This window comes from Talpa europaea, assembly GCF_964194135.1.
Source record: "Talpa europaea genome assembly, chromosome: 7".
Lineage (NCBI taxonomy): Eukaryota > Metazoa > Chordata > Mammalia > Eulipotyphla > Talpidae > Talpa > Talpa europaea.
Window position 1 is genome coordinate 135,031,480 of NC_140074.1, and position 22,289 is coordinate 135,053,768.

General features: G+C 62.3%; 1 protein-coding gene across 1 annotated transcript in view; it reads right to left on the bottom strand.

Moving 5' to 3' along the window:
- DNAH17 (dynein axonemal heavy chain 17) overlaps positions 1–15,873 on the bottom strand; it is a gene marked incomplete at both ends in the record, with an annotated part of 72,331 nt that extends 56,458 nt beyond the window's left edge. The window contains 15 exons of the mRNA XM_084237749.1: positions 599–702; positions 1,577–1,685; positions 3,900–4,046; positions 5,510–5,705; positions 6,322–6,587; positions 10,371–10,487; positions 10,623–10,790; positions 11,868–11,954; positions 12,046–12,198; positions 12,741–12,866; positions 13,037–13,122; positions 13,285–13,384; positions 13,488–13,677; positions 14,380–14,573; positions 15,529–15,873. Of these exons, the coding sequence (XP_084093875.1) occupies positions 599–702; positions 1,577–1,685; positions 3,900–4,046; positions 5,510–5,705; positions 6,322–6,587; positions 10,371–10,487; positions 10,623–10,790; positions 11,868–11,954; positions 12,046–12,198; positions 12,741–12,866; positions 13,037–13,122; positions 13,285–13,384; positions 13,488–13,677; positions 14,380–14,573; positions 15,529–15,873 (2,388 nt within the window). The remainder of the gene's footprint in view (positions 1–598; positions 703–1,576; positions 1,686–3,899; positions 4,047–5,509; positions 5,706–6,321; positions 6,588–10,370; positions 10,488–10,622; positions 10,791–11,867; positions 11,955–12,045; positions 12,199–12,740; positions 12,867–13,036; positions 13,123–13,284; positions 13,385–13,487; positions 13,678–14,379; positions 14,574–15,528) is intronic.
- Positions 15,874–22,289: the final 6,416 nt, after the last annotated feature.

The following is a 22,289-nucleotide window of genomic DNA, read 5'->3' on the forward strand; positions in this document are numbered from 1 at the left end:
ATCGCCCTGTGTCCTCAGGACTGGAGACGGAGTATCTCTACATGTCTGCGCACTGGTGGCATCGTGGTCCTTTAGTTTTGATATATTGACGGAGAGAGAATGCAAACTTGACTGCTTTCAAAAAACAAGATAGAATTGCGTGGTAGACACTGCAAATTAAAGGAGAGGCATTTGAAAGCCTTTCTGGACACACTGCTGCAGATTCTGCAGATTCAGGTGCCGACGCCGGCCATGAGGAGGGGCTGAGTCGGGCTTGGAGGGACCTGCGCCCGCCATGGGCAGTGAGCCTGTTCCAGGTGGGGCCGAGTCTCAGCGCATCCTTCCTCCTCCTGTCTCGGTGCCGACCCGCAAGGAGGGGCCCTGCGCACACACTTGCCGAGCTCCACAGACAGGGACAGAACTGAATTCTGCAGAGCGGCCGCGTCTTCCTGCTTTGGGGCCATCTTGACCTTGTCCAGCCCAGACCCTCAACAGCAGGTCCCTGCTGCTGCTGGCACCTTCCACGAGCCTCTCCACGCGCCCCTGCATGCGCCCCTGCTCCCCAGGGCCCGCCCCGCAGCTCCATGCAGGGCCCCCTCTGTGCCGTGCCGGGGCTCACCTTCATGACCTGGGAAATTCCATCTACATTTTGCTTTGCTTTCTGTATCCTGTTCTGCAGGTTGTGTAGAACTTCTCGCATTTCTTGAATGTATTCAAACACACCTGCGTTTGAAGCGTAAAGGAATCTTACACAAGGAGCGGCCAGGCAGGTGAAGACCTCCCCAGGGCTGCTGGGCAGGCACAGCCGGGGAGCTGCACTCGAAGATGGCGTCTACTCCCTGGAGCAGGACGCAGGGAGCTCCTGGGGTGAAATGCTGAGGACTCCGACCTCCTGTCTGGAAGGACTTCTGGCCCAGGCAGGCGGACCCACCCAGGAATCCAGGCTCCCGTGTGCCCGGCCATCCGCCCACGGGCAAAACCCTGGAGACATCTGAGGTCTTTACAGAGCTCTCAGGGGCCTGGCTGGAGGCAGAAGGGAGAGAAGCCCATTCTTTTTTACATGGAAAAGTCCAGAAGGACCTGGGTTTCAGGTGAGTGGACAGTCCCACTTTGTAGTCAGGATGGTGGAGGCTGGCGATGGCAGAGGAGGGCTGAAACGGTGGCAAAAGGCAGGTCAGAGGGCCTCAGGGAGGGGCGAGGCTCGGAGGCGGCGCCCACCCGGAGGTGGGCTCTGGGGACTCTGGAATGGGCCAGGGGTCCTCGGCCTGGTTCCGTGCGGTGGTGGGACAAAAGGAGGCACCACTTTCCCCACTTCTGCCACATCCCCCTGCCCACTGCACCCTGTGTCCGCCCCGCACCCTCCCAGCCCGCGTGGGGAGGCCCCCAGAGCCCTGGCCTCCAGCAAGTCCAGCCTGATTCCCGTGGTAAGTGACACAAAGGGGCTCTTGGACCGGGAGAGCTGGGGGAGCTCTTCTTTAGCTTTCAACTTCACCGTGCTGGAGACTAGAAAGACCCTCCAGCCAGGGCAGAGGCGGCCCCGTCCGTGGCCAGGGCGGACCTCCAAAGCCCGGCCACAGGACGAGCGCGGCCTGAGTACCTTCGCCGTTCCAGAACAGTGTGGTCTCAGCGCTCAGTAATTTCACATCGATGGCTTCCAGCTCTGCCCTTATTAGTGGGAATTCTACGTCCAACACGGTGGTCTTTATCTGTAAAGCAAAGGCTGCAGTTTCAGGGCCTTTGCGCCCAGTGCTACCGGGGTGTGAATTGTCCCGAGGAAGGATTCTCATTACCCCGAGCCAGCCGACCCAGGGACATCAGTGTTACTTGACTGGGAAGTAAATGCACATCAAATTTCAAGGAATTTAGGCCTCCCCAGTGGCGCAGTGGTTGAGCGCTGGGTTGCGAAGCCGCCCGCGGCCTCTGCGGCGCAGGTTCGATCCCCGGCTGCTCCCCGGCCGCCGGAGGAGGGTCCCGCATGGCGCGCAGACCTCTCCTGCCGCCCGCTGCTCCCCTCAGCAGTGTCCTTCGGTCCTTCTGCCTGCTCTGCTCCCCGCTCTGGCTCTGGTGAATCCTCTCACCCTCCCGCGCTTCTGACTGTACCCAGTGCTTGTATAAACAAAACAAACAAACAAACAAAGAAATAAATAAAACATGCCTCTATTAAAAAAAAAAAATTTCAAGGAATTTCAACCTCTGAATTTCAACTTCAACTTTTCAAATAATTTCTGATCACCAGGGAAGGGCTGATGTGTATATTAACTCTTAGTGACCCGTGTTGCGGGCAGAAAGGGAAGGAAATCCTGTAAAGAAAAAGCAGGGTGTGCAAAGAGTGTGTGTATAGTCCAAAACTTTTTTTTTTTTAAAGATTTATTGATACAAGAGCTGGGGTACAGACCAGATGCGCGGGAGGGTGAGAGAATTCACCAGAGCCGGAGCGGGGAGCAGAGCAGGCAGAAGGACCGAAGTCCACTGCTGAGGGGAGCAGCGGGCGAGACAGGAGAGGTCTGCCACACCATGTGGGATTCTCACTGGCCGGCCGGGATTGAACTCGCGCTGCAGAGGCTGCGGACAGCTTCACAGCACGGCGCTCAACCCGCTGCACCACCGGGGAGGCCCTCTACAAAACTTTTTAAAGTTTATAGTCCCCAAAAGAAAATCAGAGAATACGCAAAGGTGATGGGGGATTCCTTGGACTAGGGCCTCCCCCTGGCCACAACTCTAATGTTCAAGTTCTGGTTCTGCAAAGAAACCCAGTGTCCAGGGGTGAGTTACTAGCGAGCGAGTCGGAGCTGACAGCCGTGAGGACGCCATACAGTTGACACAGCTGTTCCCGGCGCTGGGAAATGAAAGCAGTGCTCGGAGGCCTCAATTCCAAAACAGGCCGCGGGGTGGGGGGCGGGCTGTATGCAGGCTTTATGAATTCTTCCTGTAAGTAACAGGCCCCCTTTGAGGCTTGCAATGCTACGTCATCTGGCCGCAGTTGGGCTCGTCACCCCTAGACACCGCTCCTCTGGGAAGCGAGGGAGGCACACAGAATGGACACTGTGCCTCAGGCATCTAAAGGTGGTGGTTGTGACAGGGCCGTGAGCCAAGGGGTGCAGGCGCCACTGGCAGCTGAGAAAGCAGACTCTCCGGGGCCTCGAGGAGGAAGCAGCCCCACCAACACCTCGCTTTGATCAGAGGGGACAGATTTAGGGCTGCTGGCCCCAGGACTGGGAGGTCATGCTGGGGTGTTAAGCACTGGGTGTGCTGATTTGCACACAGTCCTGTGCAGGGTCCACTCCTGGCCGGGCCTGCCTGCTGTGGCTGGTGGCAGGGGGTGGCAGGGGGTGTGGACGTTTTCCAGGATCTGTGGGCAGGACTGTAAAACGGGGGTGCCCCCAGTCCATGGCTCTGGGGCCCCTTCTGATTACTAATTCAGCCCCCGAGGGTGTCCCCCGGGGTGTCCTCTTGCCAGGAGGAGGGTGCTCTGAACCAACCAAGCTCCAAATGTGTTGCTAAAGGGCCTGTCTCCCCAGGCTAATCCATGCCCGGGCCCATATTGTCCATCAGCCACTCGTGGTCACGTGTCTCCAGCCCCAGATCTGACCCAGGACAGAAGTCAAGAGAGAAAGGGGCTTCTTGGCCACAGAGCTAAGGGTGGCCCCCTGCACCTCCTGTACCCCCAGCCCCCACCCCCCCCAGGGCACCTCTCAGCTCATCCAGAGGGTGGCACATGCACCCAGACTCCTCCCCGAGGCCAGCAGGAGCTCTGCCACCCTCATGGGGCTCCCTGGGGACACAGGAAGCGTCCCCATAAACGTGGCCTGAGCCCGGGTGGCCTGGCCCCTCCGCTTGGGGATCGTGGGGCTCCGGCCGCACTGGGACGTGGCTGCGAGCTCGCTGGGGGGCCCCTCGGAAGCCCACGCAGGGCACCTCACCTCGTTGTACCAGCCCACTATGAGCTCCAGGTTGCCCACAAACTTCCGGAAGGTCTCGTTCTGGGAGAACAGGTTCTCGGCGCTGTTTGGAATCTCTTTCTGTTGCTGGAAGTTCAAGTACTTGACCTCTCTCAGGACGGCCACCAGCTGAGGCAAAAGGGAACCCCAGGAGTGCACAGGCCCCCCAGTAGATAGCACCTTAGTAACGCGGGGACGCCTGTCTGAAGGGTCCTGGGGGGCAGGGGCTGCAGGCAGCGTCAGAGCATCTCCTCCCCACCTGCCGGCCCCCCGCCAAAAGTGCTGGGGGGCCCCGTGGATGCCGGCGTGGACGCCTCACAAATCCCAGTGGTTCAGAGCTGGGGTCCGGGCGTCCCTGGCTTCTCCCGGGTCCCCCCGCCCTCCCCACTCCCCCACTTGGTCGTGGCCCCAGCAGGCCTCCCTGCCTGGCCCTCCCATCAAGGTGAATCTGCCGTCGCTTCACCGCCCGACTCGCTGTCCTTCGGCAGCTGGTCAGCCCCACCCGCCCGCCCCCAAGGTGCACAGGCCTCTCGGCGCCCCGGACAGGCGGCCTGGTCACCGTTCTGGGGCTCTGTGGGTGCCTTGGCATCTGCAGCGCTGGCTTTTGCTCTCGCTACTCAACCTGTGCTCCAGCGTGGCTGGCGGGCCCTCTCGTCGGGGTGTCCCCTCTGTGCCCCTGCTCCTGACCCAGCTCCCGCACCCCCCACCCCCTGCCCCTCCAAGGGAGGATCTAGCTGGGGCTCCAGCTCAGCCTGGCCAAAGCGCTCTGTCTGTCCTGCCCTGGTGCCCGTCCGCCCGCTGCCCCCGCCAGGCCCACCTTCCGCTACCAGCCCCAGCACTGGGGCGACCCCCTCTTCCTGGCAGCCTCTGCCCCATGATCCAGGGCGGTCGCTTCTCACACCCTCCTGCTGCCTCTCTGCTCTGCCGCCGCTGCGCCAGGCCGCCTGGGACACCTCCACCCCGGGGCGCACTTCTACCCTCTCACCCTCGGCACCCACAGGGTGTGAAAAATCAGGTCCTTAAGATCCTCTGTGATGACCTTGAGGGTCTGGGGACAAGCCCGAGGCCCGGGGCTGTGGGGCGCCCTGCACTGGTCCTCCCTCCTCTGCTGCAGCCCCTGGCCTGCCCCCTGGGCACTCCCCATGGGCTCCAGGCCTGGGGAGCAGGCGGCTCCCCACCGCAGCACACAGGCCCAGTCAGACAAAACTTTTGGGGAAGAGGAGGCTGCAGAGGTGAGGTTGCACTGGTTCCCCACCTTCCTGTGTCACTGCCCGAGCAGAGCGCAGGTGGCCCTGCTTGTCCCCCACACGCAGCCAGACCCCGGGGCTCCGCACAGGCCCACTGCCCCGGGGGTTCTGTCTGGCTTGCCCAACCTGACCACATTCCCCCAGGCTTTTCCCTTTGTGTAGCTGTACCCCTGGCACCCCCTCCAAACTACTCCCATATCAAAGCTTCCACTAAGGGGAGCAAACATCACCCCCAGTCTGCTGTAGGCAGAGGGGTCAGCCTCGGTGGCCCTGGGGCGGGCAGAGCCTCTGGGCCTCACCCCCTCCCCCCGGCCCCAGCGCAGCTCAGGCCCGGCGGGCACCCACCTCCCTGCTGAAGTTGACCCGGATGAGGCTTGTGGTGGGGTCCCGCTGGATGAGGGGCTGGCCCAGGTTGAAGCGGCAGTCCTCGTCCACCCGCGCCACCCACTGCCGGTAGATGTCCTCGCGGTAGCTCCGCAGCAGCCCCATCATCTCGTCGTGCTTCTGGTAGATCAGCTCGGCCTCCATGCTGGACATGACCCTGGGACCGGGATGAGACGGAGGGACTTTCTAATGCCCACGCCACGGCGCCAGATCTCGGGGTGCAGAGGCAGGCAGCCAGCTTTCTTTTGCTTCCCGGCCCCAAGACTGAACAGCCCAAGGGGCAGAGCCCTGCACCTGCAGCCGCCCGGCCAGACGCCACACAGCAGGCCTCGGGACTGGGCCCGAGCGGCAGGGCTGCGGCTCTCTGCCAGCCCCCCTGAGCGGCCCCGCCCAGGAATGCCCCCCAGGGAGTCACATGTCCGCACCACTTCTAAGTCGCCCCCACCCGCCAGCCAGCAGCCTCCCCCAGCAGCCCTCTCATAGTTCTCTAGAAGCTTCCTTCCCTGAGCCCGCCTGAGAGCCTGCCCAGAGCCGTGGCGGCTGACGCCCGGCTTTGGGGAGCTCTGGTTCTAATGGGGGGTGCTCTTCATTTCTGCCAGGCTGACCAGCAAGGGGGAGGTCAGCTAGGTTCTTCCTGACCACGTGGGCCAGCAGACACTAGGATGGTGGGGGGAGGTGCGGGGGTCTCTCTCGGAAGGTGCCTCGGGGGCACAGGCCTGGTCTGTGGGAAGCGCGGGGCTGCCCCCCCAGGGGGCGCCCCCAGTCCCACTCACGGGTGGTCGATGAGTTTCAGGTCCCTCAGGGGCGCCTCCAGCCTCTCCTGCAGCTCCAGGCTCCACTTGAGCTGCCCAGCCACGGGGGACATGTTTTTGTGGATGGGGGGGCTGCTGCCGTCCGCGGAGGCTGCCAGCTGGGCGTCGTACAGGACCTTGGCGCTGTCCAGCTGAGCGTCGAACAGCTCCAGCATGACGGTGTACCTGGGCGCCACCTCGGCGAGGATCAGCGGGCGCTCCAGGAGGCCCCCGCACATGTACAGGAGCTGGCGGGACAGGAGGGGTGCGCCTTCGCCCGGTGCCCGACCGCGCCGTGCCAGCACACACGGGAGCCCGGAGAGAGGGACATGAGCCCCCTCGAAACAAACGGGGACTTTAACCCCCGTGTGGACGCACGCGGGTCCCCGGGCCCTCGGCTCGTAAAGCAGCAGCACAAACCAGACCCAAGATTTGGAGAGACTTATTCCAGGCCCGGGGGGAATCAGGCTTTGGGCAAGAAAAGCAGGACAAATTGTTTAAACAGCCACGGAACTGCGTCAGCCTCCAGGCTCGTGCTGTCTCCAGGGGAGAAACACAGATGGAGGAGCAGGAGCCGGGGCACCCCTCTTAGGAGGGGCCCTGATTCTCCAGGACCCACCAGCAGGGTCACCACCTGGGGGAAGTTTGTTCAGCTCTGGAAAGGGCTGTGGGGTGGGCAGGGAGGGTCTCGGGCCTCTCGCCCTACCCGGCCCTGAGTGTCTGCTCTGGGGAGCTGGTGCCCTGGGTCCCCCTGAAGGCTGGGGGCCCTCTCCCAGCTCCCAGAGGAGGCTGGGGACAGTCCCTGCCCCTCCTCACAGGCCCTCAGCGTCTCTGCTCCCCACCCCTGCCAGGGGGCCTTGCTGGCCCTTCTGCGCAGCCCAGGCATCACATGGGGAGCGGCCTCGCGGGCTTAGCCCTCCTGCGTCTCCCTCCTGCCTCTCCCTTCTTCTCGTGTCCACGTGGTTTTTGGCTCCTGGGGAGGAAGCTCATTTTATTTTCTGCCAGGAGGAGCTCATGCAGAAAATTGTTCTAGAACTCTCCTGGCGGTGTGAGCTACTGGCAGCTTGGGGACGTGGCCCTGGGCGTCCTCACTGGCACACAGGTGGACAGAGAATAATGTTCTCAGAGAAACAGGACAGATGGGGCCGGAGACGGTCTGCAGGGCCATGTCCTTCCTGCTTTTCTTGCTAATCTACCCGGAGTAAACGTTAGAGGCTTTGCCTCCAAAGATGGATGCGGGGCCACAAGCTTGGGGAGAGGGGCCGGCATGCCTGGGAAGCCCTGGGGTCAGAAGGTGTGCAAGTCTGAGCCTCTCGCCTCCCAGGCCCTCCTCCCCCGCCTGGGCCTCTCAGCCGCTCTCTCCTCATGGGGGGGCTCAATCCACAGGGGCCACGCTGGCTTCTTACTGCCCCCCACCCAGCGGGTCACCATGGGGACAGGCGCTGATTTGGGCACCAACAACAGACCAGCGTCGTTCCAGCAGGGGCCTGGGTGCTGTCCCCTCCACTGGGCCCTTTCCAGGAGGTGAGGGCACTAAGGCCTGGCAGGCGCCGGATGGTGTCTTAATCTGGAGACCCCATCCCAGGGGAGGACCCAGAGTTTGCAGTGTCGGAATTGAGTGGAAACCACTGCTCAGGTGCCTGCCACCTCTGGGGAGCCCTGGAGCGAACGCCCGCTGCCCCCCACCCACACTCCTGGGAGTGAAAATGTCTCCCCTCAGCCCAGTGACAACTCAACGGCAGGGAAAGCACCTACTATGTGCTGAGCACTGTTCTGAGTGAGCTCAGAGCAAGTGTCTGCCATCAAGGGGGCTTATCCTCTGGCTGGGCAGACTGTGAACATGAGGTCAATGTCTGGGCGGGCCAGGGCTCAGCAAGGATGGGGAGAAGGTGCTGACGCAGCCCCTGGCAGAAGGTGGGAGGAAGCTGCTTGGGGACTGTATTAATTTGCATCCATTGGTGGCGTGCCTGGAGCGCCAGCTCAATCCAAGCCCTAACTGATGGCTGCATTTGCACATTGGCGGAGCTTCAAATTCCCCCGCATTTGCATTTTCAAAAAGAGTCTCTCAAAGGCAAAGGAAACCCTGACATTTGCATCGGAGATCTTCAGTCTCAGCAGGTCTCAGGCGGGAGGCTTCCTGGGTCCCCAGCTCAGTTCCAGGAAGCCCCACCTTGACATCCTGCAGAGGCCGGGCTGCCTTCCTGCTGCCAGGGGCCTGCAGGGCCGGGGCTGCAGCGCTGCCCGGGCCGGGCTCCTTTCCTTGCTGGCTGGCTGTGTGGCCTTGGGCAGCTCCTTGACCAGTCTGAGCCGGTAAAACGGGATGGACATCGGAAGTGGTGAGTTTAGCCACAAGCTTGGGTTCTTGTGAGAGTTAAACGAGATGAATAGGAGGGCTCAGCCAGAGCTTGGGACCTGCGGTCCTGGAGTCATGCCCGCATGTCCCTGAGGGCACCGCAGAAGCTGCTGTGGAACCAGAGGCCTGCAAAGGCTCACAGCCCCCCGAGTCTGCATACAGTCAGGACAGCCGGGCCTGTGAAGAGGAGCCACACCCCCACGCCTCTCTCCCGGTGGAGACAGGAGACAGGTTCAGATACTAACAAAGAACAAGACAGCAGCAGCTCCCACAAGGACTAACCTCTGCCCGTGTCACAGTCCCGTGGACAGCAGACCAGGCCGGCCTGGCAGCTCCGGCCATCAGGCGCCTGGGGCTCCGCACAGCTTGGTCGTGCCATTCTCCACAAGTGCAGCTACCTTATAGTCTAAGATGGCTGCTGCAGCTCCCGCCACTCCATCCACATCCCGGCAAGAGGGAAGAGCAGGGGTGCTCCTTGCTCTTTTTAAGGGCACCCCAAGACTGGAGCCCACTAATTTCAGTCACACCACTGGCTAGATTCTGGGGCCAAGTCTAGCTGCAGAGGAGGCTGGAAGGGAATCTTTGGCCTGACCCTGGGTGCACGCCAACGCGACAGGTGGAGATTGGGGCAGTCACCATCTCTGCTACCTGAGACGCTGTCAGGCGCCTAAAACAAAAGGGAGGCTCTGAAGAGCCCCCAGAGAGAACAGGGCAGGCACTTGTAAGAAGTGACCATCGCAGCCGGGGGTGACCGGCAGCGGCCCTTCTCAGTGTCACCAGGAAAAGGCTGTCAGCCAGGCGTGCCCGACGAAATTTCCAGGATCTGGGATAAAACCAAGATATTTGGGGGGAAACCAAAACTGAGAGTTTAACCCTAACAGACCTTCACAAAAGGGACTTGTTGGGCGTTGCTTGGGAAGACCGTGACCTTGGACAGTATGTCTGACCCACAGGAGATGGTGGGCAAAGAAATGGCTGGAGAACAGAGACGGCGGCATCCAGAAGGCCGTGGCCACAACGAGAAAGGGGGCGAGAAAGGACGCGGAAGGCCGGCCTGCGAGCGGGGACGGCGGTTGCCAGGTGGCCACTGGCCTGGATGGGGCTGACAGCGCCCCGGCTCTGTTACGTGGGCGCCATGGAAGGTCGAGGAGAAGAGAGCAGATGCTAGCGAGCCCGTCTCGCCGCCGAGGAACTGGAGGAGAGGAAGGAACAGCGGCGTGGGGGGGTCTCACAACCAGAAAACAAGCAGGAAAATGAAAAACGGAAAAAGCAGAGCGAACAGAGTGAACTGCTCACTGTGGTGTGTTTGCAAGCACCGGACGATGCAGGTCACCACGGGCAAGAAGTGCCGTCGCCTGGAAGCTCGCCCCGAGGCACAACCACGGTCGCTAATGTGGGGCTTTTCAAGTCCCTCCCCTGCGTGCAAACACTTCACTCGTAGCACCTCTCCCTGGGGGCGCGCCCACGAGGGCACTCACTTCCTACCCTGACGCTAAGATCTGGCAGAAACCCCAGATGCTTCAGATGCTTCTCTGGGCACTGGTGGCCCACGCGCTCCTAGGCCAGGAGGAGGCCAGGCTTGTGGGGCCCCGGTCTTCACCTCCAGGCCAGCCCTCTCGCCACGCGGGCACCTCGGTGCTGCGGTCACAGGCGCGGTCAGCCGGCCCGGCCTCCCTACCTTGGAGTTGGACTCGATGGACTTGCAGTCGTCGAAGCCCTGGCAGAAGATGGTGGCGAGCCTCCGGTCCAGGTCTTGGATTTTGGTCTCAAAATCAGCATAATCATCATCAAAGCTCTGAAGGCGAAGAATGTCAGCCTCCTGTCATCTGCGCGGCCAGGAGCTGACGCTCACGCCCAGCCCGGAGGCATCTGCGCCTCCCTGCCCCGAGCACCTGCCCTTGACCGGGCCCAGGCCCCGACTCCGACTCACCGAATCTTCGGGGTCCAGGGGGTCGTACTTGCATTCGGCAAACACCCTCACCAGCTCAAAGACCTCCTCGTAGATCTGCGCCACCTGGCTGCCCAGGATGTTGCCCTTCACGCCCCCAAGCTCAATCTTCTCCAGCTTCAGAAACTCGATGGCTGTTTTGTAAAGATCCTGGTGGAGGAAAACCCACGGCGCTCCGCTCACCCTGGTAACCCAGCCTCTCCAGTGCTGACTCACCCTGACGCCCCGGAGAGGAGCAGCAGTTAGAAACGGTTTGAACCGGTTTGATCCAGTCAGAACTGTCCAGTTTTAACTAAAATGATTTGGTCAGAACTGGTTTGAACTAGCTTTCCAGTCAGAACTAATTTGAACTGGTTTTATATGGTCAGAACCGATTTGAACCGGCTTTATCCAGTCAGAACCAGTTTGAGCCACTTCTATTTTGACAGAGCTGGTTTGCACTGATTTCAGCCAGTCAGAACTTGTTTGGAATGGTTTCAGAAGCGGTTGGAAACAATTTTATCCAGTCAGAATAGGTTTGGGCCTCTCTGAATTGGTTTTATCCTGTCAAAACCAGTTTCAGCCACTGGAAACTAACTTTAGGTCAGAACTGATTTGAACCAGTTTCATCCGGTCAGTACTGGCTCCAACCAGTCAGAACTGGGTTGAACCAGTTTCATCTGGCTATAGCTGGTTTGAACTGGTCTAAATGTCTTGAACTGGTCAGAAACAGTTTGAACCGATTTGAACTGATCAGAACCGGTTTGAACCAGTTTCATTTGGTCAGAACAGTTTGAACAAGTTTGATTCCGCCAGAACCAGCCACAACAGGTTTTCTACCGGGATGATCTGGTCAGAACTGCTTTGAACCAGCTCTCTAGTCAGAACCAGTTTGAATGGTTTTGAACTGGCTTTATCCAGTCAGAATTGGTTTCAACTGATTGGATCCAGTAAGAACCGGTTTGAACTGGAGGCCTGACTGAATGCCAGGATCTAGTCCTGCCATGACTAGGTGCAAGAGCTGCCTGCCTGGCAGAGGTCAAAGACAGGAACAGAAGGAAAACTAGTGTGGGTGGTGGAGAGACGGCCTTGAAGGAATCTTGTTTTAATCCCAAGCACAGCGGGCAGCCGAGCTGAAGCTGCCTGGGCGCGGCCTACGCTGTCCCTCTGAGACCATCTCAGGGAAGGCTGAGAAGGAGGCGCAGGTGTCCTGCGGCAAGATCTAGATGAAGCAAATGCCACTTGTACCTCAATGGTCTGGACGCGGCGGAAGAAGGAATTCATTCTGGAAAATGCAAGCGAAGAAGGGAATTCCCAGGGCATCGGCTCCTTGTCCTGCTGTGGAGAGAGGACGGCTGAGCTGGCCTGAGCACCCCCACCTCCGCAGGTGTGGGGGGCAGCCCCGGCCGGCCCACCCTGAGCGCACCTTGAAGAAGAGCTTCATGTTGGCGCAGCAGAAGTTGTAGGTCTGGTAGAGCCTCTGCAGGACTCTCACAGACAGTGAGATGCCGCTGAGCACCTCCTCGATCTCCCCCTGCAGGCCCTTCAGCACCTCCTCCGGGCTCAGGAACGATCGGGTCTGGGGTGCAGGGAAGGCGACACCGTTCCCACCGGCCACGGGCTGCCTGGCCCTCGGGGGCCTCCACCGGCACTGACCCGGGTTCCCGTCCCAGCCTCCCCCCACCACGGGGACTCATGGGGACCAGGCCCTGCCCCCCTGCTCAACCGTCTCCTGGCCAGGGGTGAACTAGGGGCCCTCCGGGGCTGCGTCTCAGCCCTGCTTCGGGCCCAGCAGCCTAGGCCTTCAAGCCAGGGCCGCAACCCCAAGTCATGTGCTCGTGGAAAGGAAGCAGAGGGGACTCTGCTGGGCGTGGGCCAGACGGGCCCCCTTGCCTTGGGGTGCCGGCCCTGGCTCTTCCTCTTCTCCCTCCCAACCTGGGGTGTGGCCGGGTCTGGGGAACACACTCAAGAGCCCTGTACCAGCACCTTTGCCACAGGCTAAGCTGCGGGAGGGACACGGGTGGGATGGTCAGAGCAGAAATGACGGGGGCGGGGGGGCGGGTTGGCGCAGGGCCTGGCAGGGGCTGGCGGGGGCAGACAGGGCCGCAGCCCGGGCACTACCATCTCGATGAGCTGGTTGAAGAACTCCTGCAGGATCACAATGATCCGGGAGGGCGAGTTGTAGTGCTCGGAGGTGGCCCAGATGAAGCAGATGGTGTACAGCACCTTGGTGATGTAGGTCGGCAGCTGGGGAGATTCCCCGCGGGCGCTTGGTCAGATGCCGCCTGGCGCCTGGGCCTGGCGTCGGGAGGGCCCCCAGGACACGGAGCAGGTGCCCAGGTGCATGCACTGACCACCGCCCAGAGACCCGCAGCCGCTCAGGCCCCCGGCCCCAGGGACCCCTCTCCCGTGCTCACCGCCATGAAGTCCACCTGGTCCATCTCCTCCAGCAGGATGCGCAGCGGCTTCAGGTACAGCACGATGTCGTTAGCCTCCTTCAGGCCTGCACGGAGAGGCGCCTGGTACACGCGTAGGCCCAGGCCGGCCCCCCGCACTCCGCTCTGCGCGTCAGCCCCTCAAGAGGCAGGTCTTGCTAGAAAGGTGGGGCTGGGGAGGTGGGCGCTCCCGGGGTGCACGGGGCCCCCTCGGCATCCTCGGGGCTCACCTTCGGTGATGTTCGTGTACACGCTCTGCAGGGCCGGCCAGTAGCAGCTTTTGGCTTTTTCCAGGATCTCGACGATTTTGTTCACTCTGGGCCTGTTCAGCTGCGGGGAGGGGAGCATCAGCCCTCCTGGAGGAACCAGGGCCGCGGGTCGGGCCGCACGGGAGCTTGGAACCCCCGAGCTGAGCCCCAGGGGCAGGGGTCACCTGCTCGTGGATGCACTTGAGATTGGTCAGCCGGGCCTCCCAGAACTCAAACTCCACTTGGGGCAGGGGGTTCAGCCCGTCCAGCAGGGCCTGGGCCGAGTCTTTGCTCAGCACGTCCCTGATCTGGTGGGACCAGTCGATGACGATGGTCTCGATGGCATGCAGGAGCGTGTTGTCCAGGGTCGAGATCCTGTGGAAGGCCGAGCATGATGGACCCGGCGTGCGGCCTGCGGGCTCTGTGCCTGGAGGGACCGCCCCGCCCTGCGGCCCTCAGCCAGCCCGCCCGCTGCCAACAGCTTGGGGTACCTTGGGTTCCTTTTGGCCGCCCGGGGGATGGAGAACCCCCCATGGCACCCAGCTGTGAGGGACCCTGAGCTGACCACGGGGGTGTGAGTGATGTGAGCACCCCCAAGAAAGAGGAGCAGGACCAGCTCTGGGGTGGGGTCCAAGCTGAGATGGCTCCTCCCTGCAATTCTTGTGAGGGTCACATGGGACCCATGTTAGGGGCTTAGTGAATGGCAGAGCCTGTGCAATGAGCCCCCCAAACCCCAAAAGCAGCCCCTCTGTGTGAGTAGATAGAAGTCACACTAACAGCCCCACAGCCTTGGGCAGGTGCAAGGGACCCTCAGGTCCCCCACTTCCCAGACCTCTGTTTAGAGCTGCAGACCCCCGAGGACCAGTGAACCACCTCCCAGGCCCTCACTGCCCCTCTGTGCCACGTGCTGTGTATGACAGTGTCACCTGTGATGCTGTGGTATGGCTGGTCCGGTACACGTGTTGACAGGAGTGGGGAGGCTGCAGGGCTGGAAACGGGGGGCTCTGGTGGCCCATCCTGGCCTGCCCAGCAGTGCCACTGCCCAGCAGTGCCACAGTGCTGGCTGTGGCTGCCTACCTGTTCATGGACTCCAGCGGGCCATCCAGGCTCTCCAGGTGCTCTGGGATGGGCAGCAGCGTCTTCCCCTTGATCTTGCCCCCCATCACAAACATCTCGTTCTTCAGCTTGTGCACCTGCTTCACGATGTCTTCCGACACCACCCGGGGCCACCCGACCATGTTTTCACTTTGGTTTAGCAGCGAGTACAGCACCTAGGAGGAAATGACCCCCTGGATCTGCCCGTGCCTTATGCTCGGGGACCCTGGAGAGGGCGGTGCCCTTGTGCCAGAGGCTGCAGAGCCACGGCCTGCTCCAGGCCTCCGCAGAGCAGTGATGGCAACCCAGCTCTGGGTCACTGCCTTGGGGAGCCAGCCCCACAATGGGGACAGCCCTGACCACACGTGCTCTGCTGGGCAAGGGTCCCGTGCTCCTGGGGTGCTGTTGGGGCTGAGCTGTGTCCCCCACCCCCACATCTCCCAGTTCTGCCCCCCGCCCCTCAGGATGGGACTGTATTTGGAGACAGGGCCTTTCCAGCAGTGACTAAGATAAATGAGGTCACAGGTTGGCCCCCATCTGACGTGGCTGGTGTTCTGGGGAGAAGGTTGCATTGGCACACCAAGGAGCGAGGCCCTGGAGGAGCCACACCGCCCCCAAGACTGTGGGGCTGCTTCTAGCACCCAAATAGGACAAGGCAGCTGCTCTGCCCTCCAGCTCCTCGTCTCCAGGCCTGGGGAGCAGCCCCTGGGCTTTGTGTTGGCACAACCTGGGGTGAGAGCCCCCTGCACAGGTGAGGCGGTGAGGACTGGAAGGTCAAGTCTGACAGCTCAGGTGGGCAGCACCTGCCGTACCTGCCCGAGGCTGGCGCGGAGGAAACAGCAGCCCTCGTCCTTTCATTCTTGAGCCCAAAGGCTCGCAAGCGGGAAGCCCCTCACTCGCCCATGAATGGGCCGCAACTTCCTGGGAACAGGCCGGGGCCTCCAACCAGTTGGGCCCCGCTGGCCTGCAGGTGCACAGCACCCCCGGGCGGCCAGCCCTTCCAACCCCGGGGGGCTGGAGCGGGGCTGGGGGGAGGGGGTTCCTTTGCTGGCAGGACTCGAGGCCATGCCCCGCAGGCCGTGCCCCGCGCCCCGCCTCCAGCCCCGCTGCGCACCCGCACCCCGCGCCCACCTCCTCCACGATGGCGATCAGCTGCTCCACGGGCGCGGGCCCGATGTCCCCGTAGATGAGCAGGTCCTTGTAGTTGTTCTTGGTGACGTTGCTGAGCTTTTTCTTGAAGAAGTAGACGCCCTTGGACTTGAGCGTGGCGGGGAAGCCCAGGCAGGGGACCACGGCGCCCGAGTGGTGCAGCGTCAGCACCAGCACCCTGGCCTCGTGCTTGTCGAAGAACTCGGTGAGCAGCGCCACGTTCTCCTCGGCGCCCAGCATCTTGCTCCACTTGTCGGGCTTGAACTTCAGCAGGAGGGTGGCCACCCCCTCCAGGTACTCGGCCCTGACGTCCTGCGCGAGCGCCATGCCGACCTCCCGCAGCGGGCACCGGTCAGCGAGCGCGCGCAGCCCCTTGCCACCTGCCGCAGGCCGTGCGGGGTCCCTGTTCTGAGGGAGGAAGGAAGGGTCCTTCGCCCTATGCTGTTTGTTGCTGGGGGCGGAGGAGGAGAGGCGGGGGATGGGGGAGCCGGGGGGAGGTGTCCGTCCCCCCTCCACTCCCCCTCCCGGTCAGGCCCCGTCTGTCCTGCTGCAGCGCTGCCCTGTCCCCCAGAGGTGGCCCCGTGGCTCCCGGCCAGACGACAGCGCCTGCCCTTGTCATCAGAGAGCAAACAGCCGCGGAGGCCCTGCTGGGAGTGAGAGGCCACAGCAGGTCAGGTGGGGGACGGCGGCGGTGGACAGACATGGGGCGGCAGGACCTGGCTGGGCCCGGAAAGAGGCGGCATCGGATGGGTGGAGCTCACCATGTCTCCCTGGCCTGAGGCCTCCTTAGCGTCCCCCAATTTTTGCCCTGCTTCAGCCTCCCCCCGCCACCAGGTGCCCCAGCAATCCAAGCTCAGACTCCCCGCGGCCTCTGCTGGGGAGAAGGTGCGTGTCCCCTCCGGGGCCTCCCCTGGCTGACAGGCAAGCCGAGGCTGGGCTCCGTCGCCGCCGGAGGTGGGGTGCCCCTGCCTGGGGAGCCGGGGCCGTGGGTCTTTGGGGTGTCGCGGCCCAGAAGCTACGATTCCTCGGGCCCAGCTCCTCGGCGCTGAAGCGCCCGCGTGGACGCACCAAGATGGAGTGAGCAGCACCAGCGGGCCCTGGCGGCCCTGACCTGGGAGGGTCCAAGCCCGCGGAGCAGCGCTAGGAGCCGGCGCGGGTTCTGGGGTTTGTTCCCGCCTCCGCCATGATGCGGGCAGATTTGTACCATGTGCCGCAGGCCCTGGGGGTCGGGAGCAGATGGGGAGCCCCCATCTGCCAACAAAGGGGGCTCACTGGCGCCCCTGAAGGTAGGAAGAGCAGGTCGGCGTCTAGCCGCACCCACGGCTGCTGCACCCTCCAGGGCTGGGCCCCACGAGTGCCCCTGCCCCACAGGCTCCCTGGGGCGGCCGGCACCGCCCTCGTCCTACCAGGAGGCACGCGGAGCCCCGTGTCTACGGGCGCCTCACTCTGTTCCCCAAGCTGGTGAAGCTCCTGGGGCGTGGGAGCACCCTCTGGGGACTGACTGTGGATTTGGATCCTTCCGAGAATGGTCTGGGGGGAACCGTGCTGTTTGCCCGTGGGTCTCCGGCCCAATTCCCGTCTGGACATTGTGCGGGTGAGGACCAGGAGGTCCCGGTTGACGGTGTTGTCCCTGTGATGCCTCTGGGGAGGGGCCCACTGGGGCCTTGACAGGAGGAAGCTGGGGTGGGGGCTCCCGGGAGAAGCTTGGTCTGGAGCAGCTGGTGTGGGGACATCTGGGAGACGGAGTCGGGAGGGGCCGACTGTGGGCAGACCCCTGACCGGCCGGGCACCGGGTGCAGAGCACCCTGCGGGCTGGTGACGCTGGAACCGAGCCCGCATCTCCTCCCTGCCGTTCCTGTTCCAGTGGGTGATGGGCTGCTGCCTGCAAGGCTGCCCTCAGCTCCGCCCCAGCACCCCCACGCGGTGAAGCCACTGACCAGCTCACGCAAATGGCTCCTCCATCAGACGAGCTGACCGCAGCTCCTTCCCAGGCCAGTAAGGAAATGGCTCCCTTCCCTTGAAGGGGTCCAACTGCCATAGAATGCCCACCTCCCTGGGACTTCTAGAACCTTCTCCTCCGGACCTGCGTGGACAGTCGCCGCACCACATACCTGCACCCTCCTCTGCCTCGGACGCAGCGTTGTAAGGGTGGAGCGGTCTCGGCCTTGCCCTGGAGTCCCCAGCCGGGTTCACGTCCTCTGATCACCGCGCGCAGGGTCCAGACGGCTTGTCTTATTCAGGGCTTGCCTGTTCCCTTTCTCAGCCTCGCTTGCCTTCTTCTGGACATGCTCCCCCCCGCCCCCCCCGCTGGCTTGGTGATTAGACACCCCCGTCTTTATTCTGGACGCCCTTGCCTGCTCCCCGCCCTGCCGGGACGGCCTGCACTCTGGGCCAGAGCCAGGACGCGGCCCCTCGCAGCGGCCCCTGGACAGTGAGAGGAATGGCCGTTGCCGTGGGCCCCCGTGCAGGTGGAGCTGGCACTGTCTCCCTCCCGCTCCCTGAGGCCACGGAACCGCACCCAGCTTCCTCCCGGCTTCTGCTCCCGGGCCCGCTGCCACCCCCAACAGCCCAGGGAGGGTCCACTGCCCACACCCACCCTGCCTTGGGCACACCCTCCAGAGCGTCTTCCAAAGCGCACAGTCAAATCAACATTCAGCCCAGCAGCAGCTCCTGCTCGAGCAGGGTAGACCCCGAGGCCTGTCACTCGGCCCCGACTCCTCTCCCCTCCCTCCCCAGCCGACCAGACCCCCACCCCACCCCACCTCACCCTGGGCTCTGGCCTCCGGGCCAAGACACCTGCTCCCAAGGCCTTCCTGCCTGGCCTGGCATCCTGCAAACATGCTTGCACACACATGCATATACACGCGCACACGCATCACTCACGGTGTGTGTGCACACTCACACACAGGCATGCATGCACACACAGCCACACATGCACGCACATTCATGCTCCCGTGGGCATGCATGCACACTCACACTCACAAGCATATGTCTGCCGGGCCCTAGCCCAGCCCTGGGCCTCAGCCCGCCCCCCACCCCCACCCCGCCGTGAGCGTCCCTGCGGGCGGCTCCCTCCTGGGCAACACGAGTGCAAGCGGGTGGTCCTGCCCTCTGCCCCTGGCCCTTCACAGCTGCAACTGGCCACTTGTCATGCTCCTGGCAGCACGGCAGGCTCTGGCCACCATCCTGAAGGCACAGCGACCCCGAGGCCCTGCACAAAGGCCTGACGTCTCCCGGCCCCGCGGGCCCCTTGCTTGCCAGTGTGCCCCCTCCTTGAGGCCCGGCCTCTTCTGAGTCTCCAGCTCCAGGCCGAGGTTTGAGCTGATGCCACTTCACCCCGTTTTTCGTCCCCGAGTCTCTGTGACTCTGACACAAAGGGTCCGAGGTGGGTCGTGAAACCAGGGGTTGGGGACCCCCAGCCAAGCACTCCTGACGAGGCCCTGCTGACCCGGAAGCGGGCCTGTGAGTGACAAGCAGAGAAGGGCACTGCTTGCCTTCTGGGGACCCCCGGGTGCCACCTGGGCTAAGGTGGACACGGGCCAGTCTTCTAGGTGCCACTGGGCGCCTTTGGACATGGACACTCCGTCCACATGGCCTCGGGCTGCCGGTCCTTGTGGGGGCAAAGCTCCTGACTGGGCAGAGTGTTGGGGGGAACACTCAGCCGCCAGCTGGGGTCACCAGCCGAGGCTCAAAACTCACTCATTTCCTTGGCCTCTGGCAGCCCGGGGGACCGGCTCCTCCTCCTCCGCCCAAGGCCCCAGGCACTTCCTCCCGATGAATTAACTTGGAACTTGTGTAGGACAATTTCCCCGGCTGGGGACGCTTGCGACAGGGGCAGGCCATCTGGGGCTGGCTCCCCCCCACGCCCCTGTCTACTTTGTTCCGGCAGAGGGGACCGAGGACAGGCAGCCTTTGTCCTCCTGCCCAGGCTGTCCTCGCCCTGGGCGCTGGGTGGAAGGAGGCCAGAGCCCGCCCACCAGCCTGGCCCAGCAGGCCACTGCCCCTCGCGAAGGGGGCGGCGCTGCCAGAGAGCCGGCTCGGGTCACGGCAAGGGCAGGCACTTGCAGCCTGGGACCTTTCTGGTCTGGGGTCTGCACAGAGGACCCGGGGGCGAGGCCCCCAGGTGGCCCCCATGGAAATGAGAGGATTGCAAGTCGCTCAGATTAGCGAACAAGGTGGGTCAGTGGAAGGACTTTTTTTTTTAATGTTTATTGAGGTACATTGATTTACGACCTGTCCTAAGGGAACAGGCCCCCACCACACTCACCACCAAGACACCAGTCATCTCCCAGCGGAGTCCACCAAGCCCTCTCCCCTGAGCTCCCCACTCCCCACCTGCCCCTCTCGTAGCCTCCGTCCTACAGCCAGATTGCTAGGGCTTGGGTTGATCTTGTTTTGTCAACTCCTTTGCTTCGTGTCTTTGTGTTCCGTACGTGAGTGAATCACCCTATATTTGTCTCTTTCTGCTTATGTTGCTTGGCGGAACTCTCCGGTCCAATCCACGTTGTGGCAGGTGGCAAACCCACCCTTTTGATGGCTGAGTAGTATTCCACCGTGAGTACCCACCACACCTTCTATCCATTCACCCCTGCTTGGCCACGTGGGTGCTTTCCCTGTTGGGCTACTATAAATGGTGCTGTGGTGAATACAGGAGGCCTGTAACCCTCTGAGTTAATGATTTTGTTCTTGTGGTAGAGACCTAGGCGTGGAATCGTTGAGTCATATTGATCCAGGTCAGCAAGGGGCACTAAAACTGGCCAAGGATAGTGCCCAAATAGTTGACCGGTCACTGTCTGAGTTCTTCTCCCACAGGCACACTTGCAAGACCACTCAGGTTCAGAGGACAACAACAATGGGATTCACCGGAGCTGTGTCTGGGGAAGTCCTGAACGCAAAGGCTCCAAGATGGCGCCTTCCCGCCAAGGAGGATGCAGAGCCGTCTCCTGGATGCAAAGGCTCCAAGATGGCGTCTTCCCGCCACTGAGGGCTGGAGCAGGAGGCAGCCAGACTACAGGCCGGGGTCCAGCTGTGAGAGAGCAGGAGACACAGCAAAAGCCGCACCCGGCGCTGCAGACACGACCCAGCGCAGCCCCCGACGGGACACTCAGAGCAGCGGCCCAGCGGCTGCACCCCCCGACCAGCGTCCACGCTCGCAGCTCGGCGAGGCCGCTCCGGTGTCCCCGTCCCCGCCACCGCCCGTCCCGCTGTGCAGCAGCCAGACCCGGAGCAGCTTCAGCCGCTCGGCCACCTGCAAAGCCCCAAACTTTTCCTCTCTGAGGTTGGCTGCTGGAAGCCTCTCCTCGTCCTGCGGAGGCCCCGGCGGCCTCTGGGAGATGGGCCCATGGGGCAGGAACGGCCCCCCCAGAATCGCTGAAGATACGAAAACGCTAAAATCCCAAATGCTGAATGGGGGGCTGGGGGGTGTTGCTTCTGCCGTCCCTTGTATTTCCTACCAGTGTCTCCCCCACCTGCACTTTGTCCTTGTTTCTCCTGGGGCTCTCCATGCTCACCTGCTCCCCCTCAGGGCTGCACCTGCAACGGCCTTGGCTTCAGCCCCGAGTTAGGTTCAGTCGCTGCACCTGCCTTTTCCAGTGTCCCTGTCGGCCTGGGGGCATCTCGGCAGCTCCAGGAGCAGCTCCTGTTGCGTCTCCTGCTGTAGTTCTGAGCTGGATCCGGCCTGTGGTCTGGCTGCCTCGTGCTCCCGGGCTCTCAGTGGCGGGAAGACGCCAACTTGGGAGGGTGGCCTTAGTTCAGGAGAGAGCTCTGCGTCCTCCTTGGCGGGAAGACGCCATCTGAGATGTGGTTTGTTTAGGACTTGAAAACACCGGACACGGCATCGGGTGAGGTAAACGGCCATTTGTGTCCTCAGTGACACCTTTTTTTTTTTTCCTGGTTTGTTAAATAAATTCTGTTACTGCTGTTCACTGAACCTGAGTGATCTTGTATTTGTGCAAATGTGTGAAGAGCTCAGTGATGGGTTAACTATTTGGGCACTGTGCTTGGCTCCTTTTAGTGCCCCTAGCTGGCCGGTATGGAAAACAGCAGTTGGGACCTCCCTGGTGGCGCAGGGGTTAAGTCTCAGCGCTATCAAGCTATCGCCAGCCCCTGAGAGTCTGATCCCCGGCCAGGGAGCCGACCCACATGGCGCGGCAGACCTCTTCGGTCTCACCCGCTGCCTCCGCAGCAGTGTTTCAGTCAATCTGCCTGTTCTGTTCCCCGCTCTGTCTCTGGTGAATCCTCTTGCCCCCCGCACCTGCACCCCAGCTCTTGCATGCATAAATGAATAAAAATAAATCTTTTAAAAGAACAACAGTGGTAAGTAAAGACAATAAGACAGAGGCTGCCCCCCCACAACAGCACCAAGCAGCCCGCACACCCCGTGATCACCTCCACCGCAGTGAAGCTGGGCCCCCCGCCCCAGCAAAGGGCCTCTGCAGGGGGCCTGTGCAGTTTTGTTTGCAAAATTAATGTGCCCTGGAGGTAACAAGTCAGAAAGAATCTGGAGACCTCTGGAAATGCGATTTCCTGCCTGTGACCCATTCATCAGGTCCGCCTGGGACTCTCCCGCAGGACATTCGCTCCATGGCCGCATCTGTACCCCCCAGACTCCCCGAGCAGGGGGGAGCATAAAGGCACCCTCCCTGGCCCTCCTCCCTCTGTGTGCAGAGAGAGGGAGGGTCACCCCTGAGCATTTCCCTTCGCCCGCCTCCGTCCCTCAAGGCTTCTTCGGAAATAAGGAACAA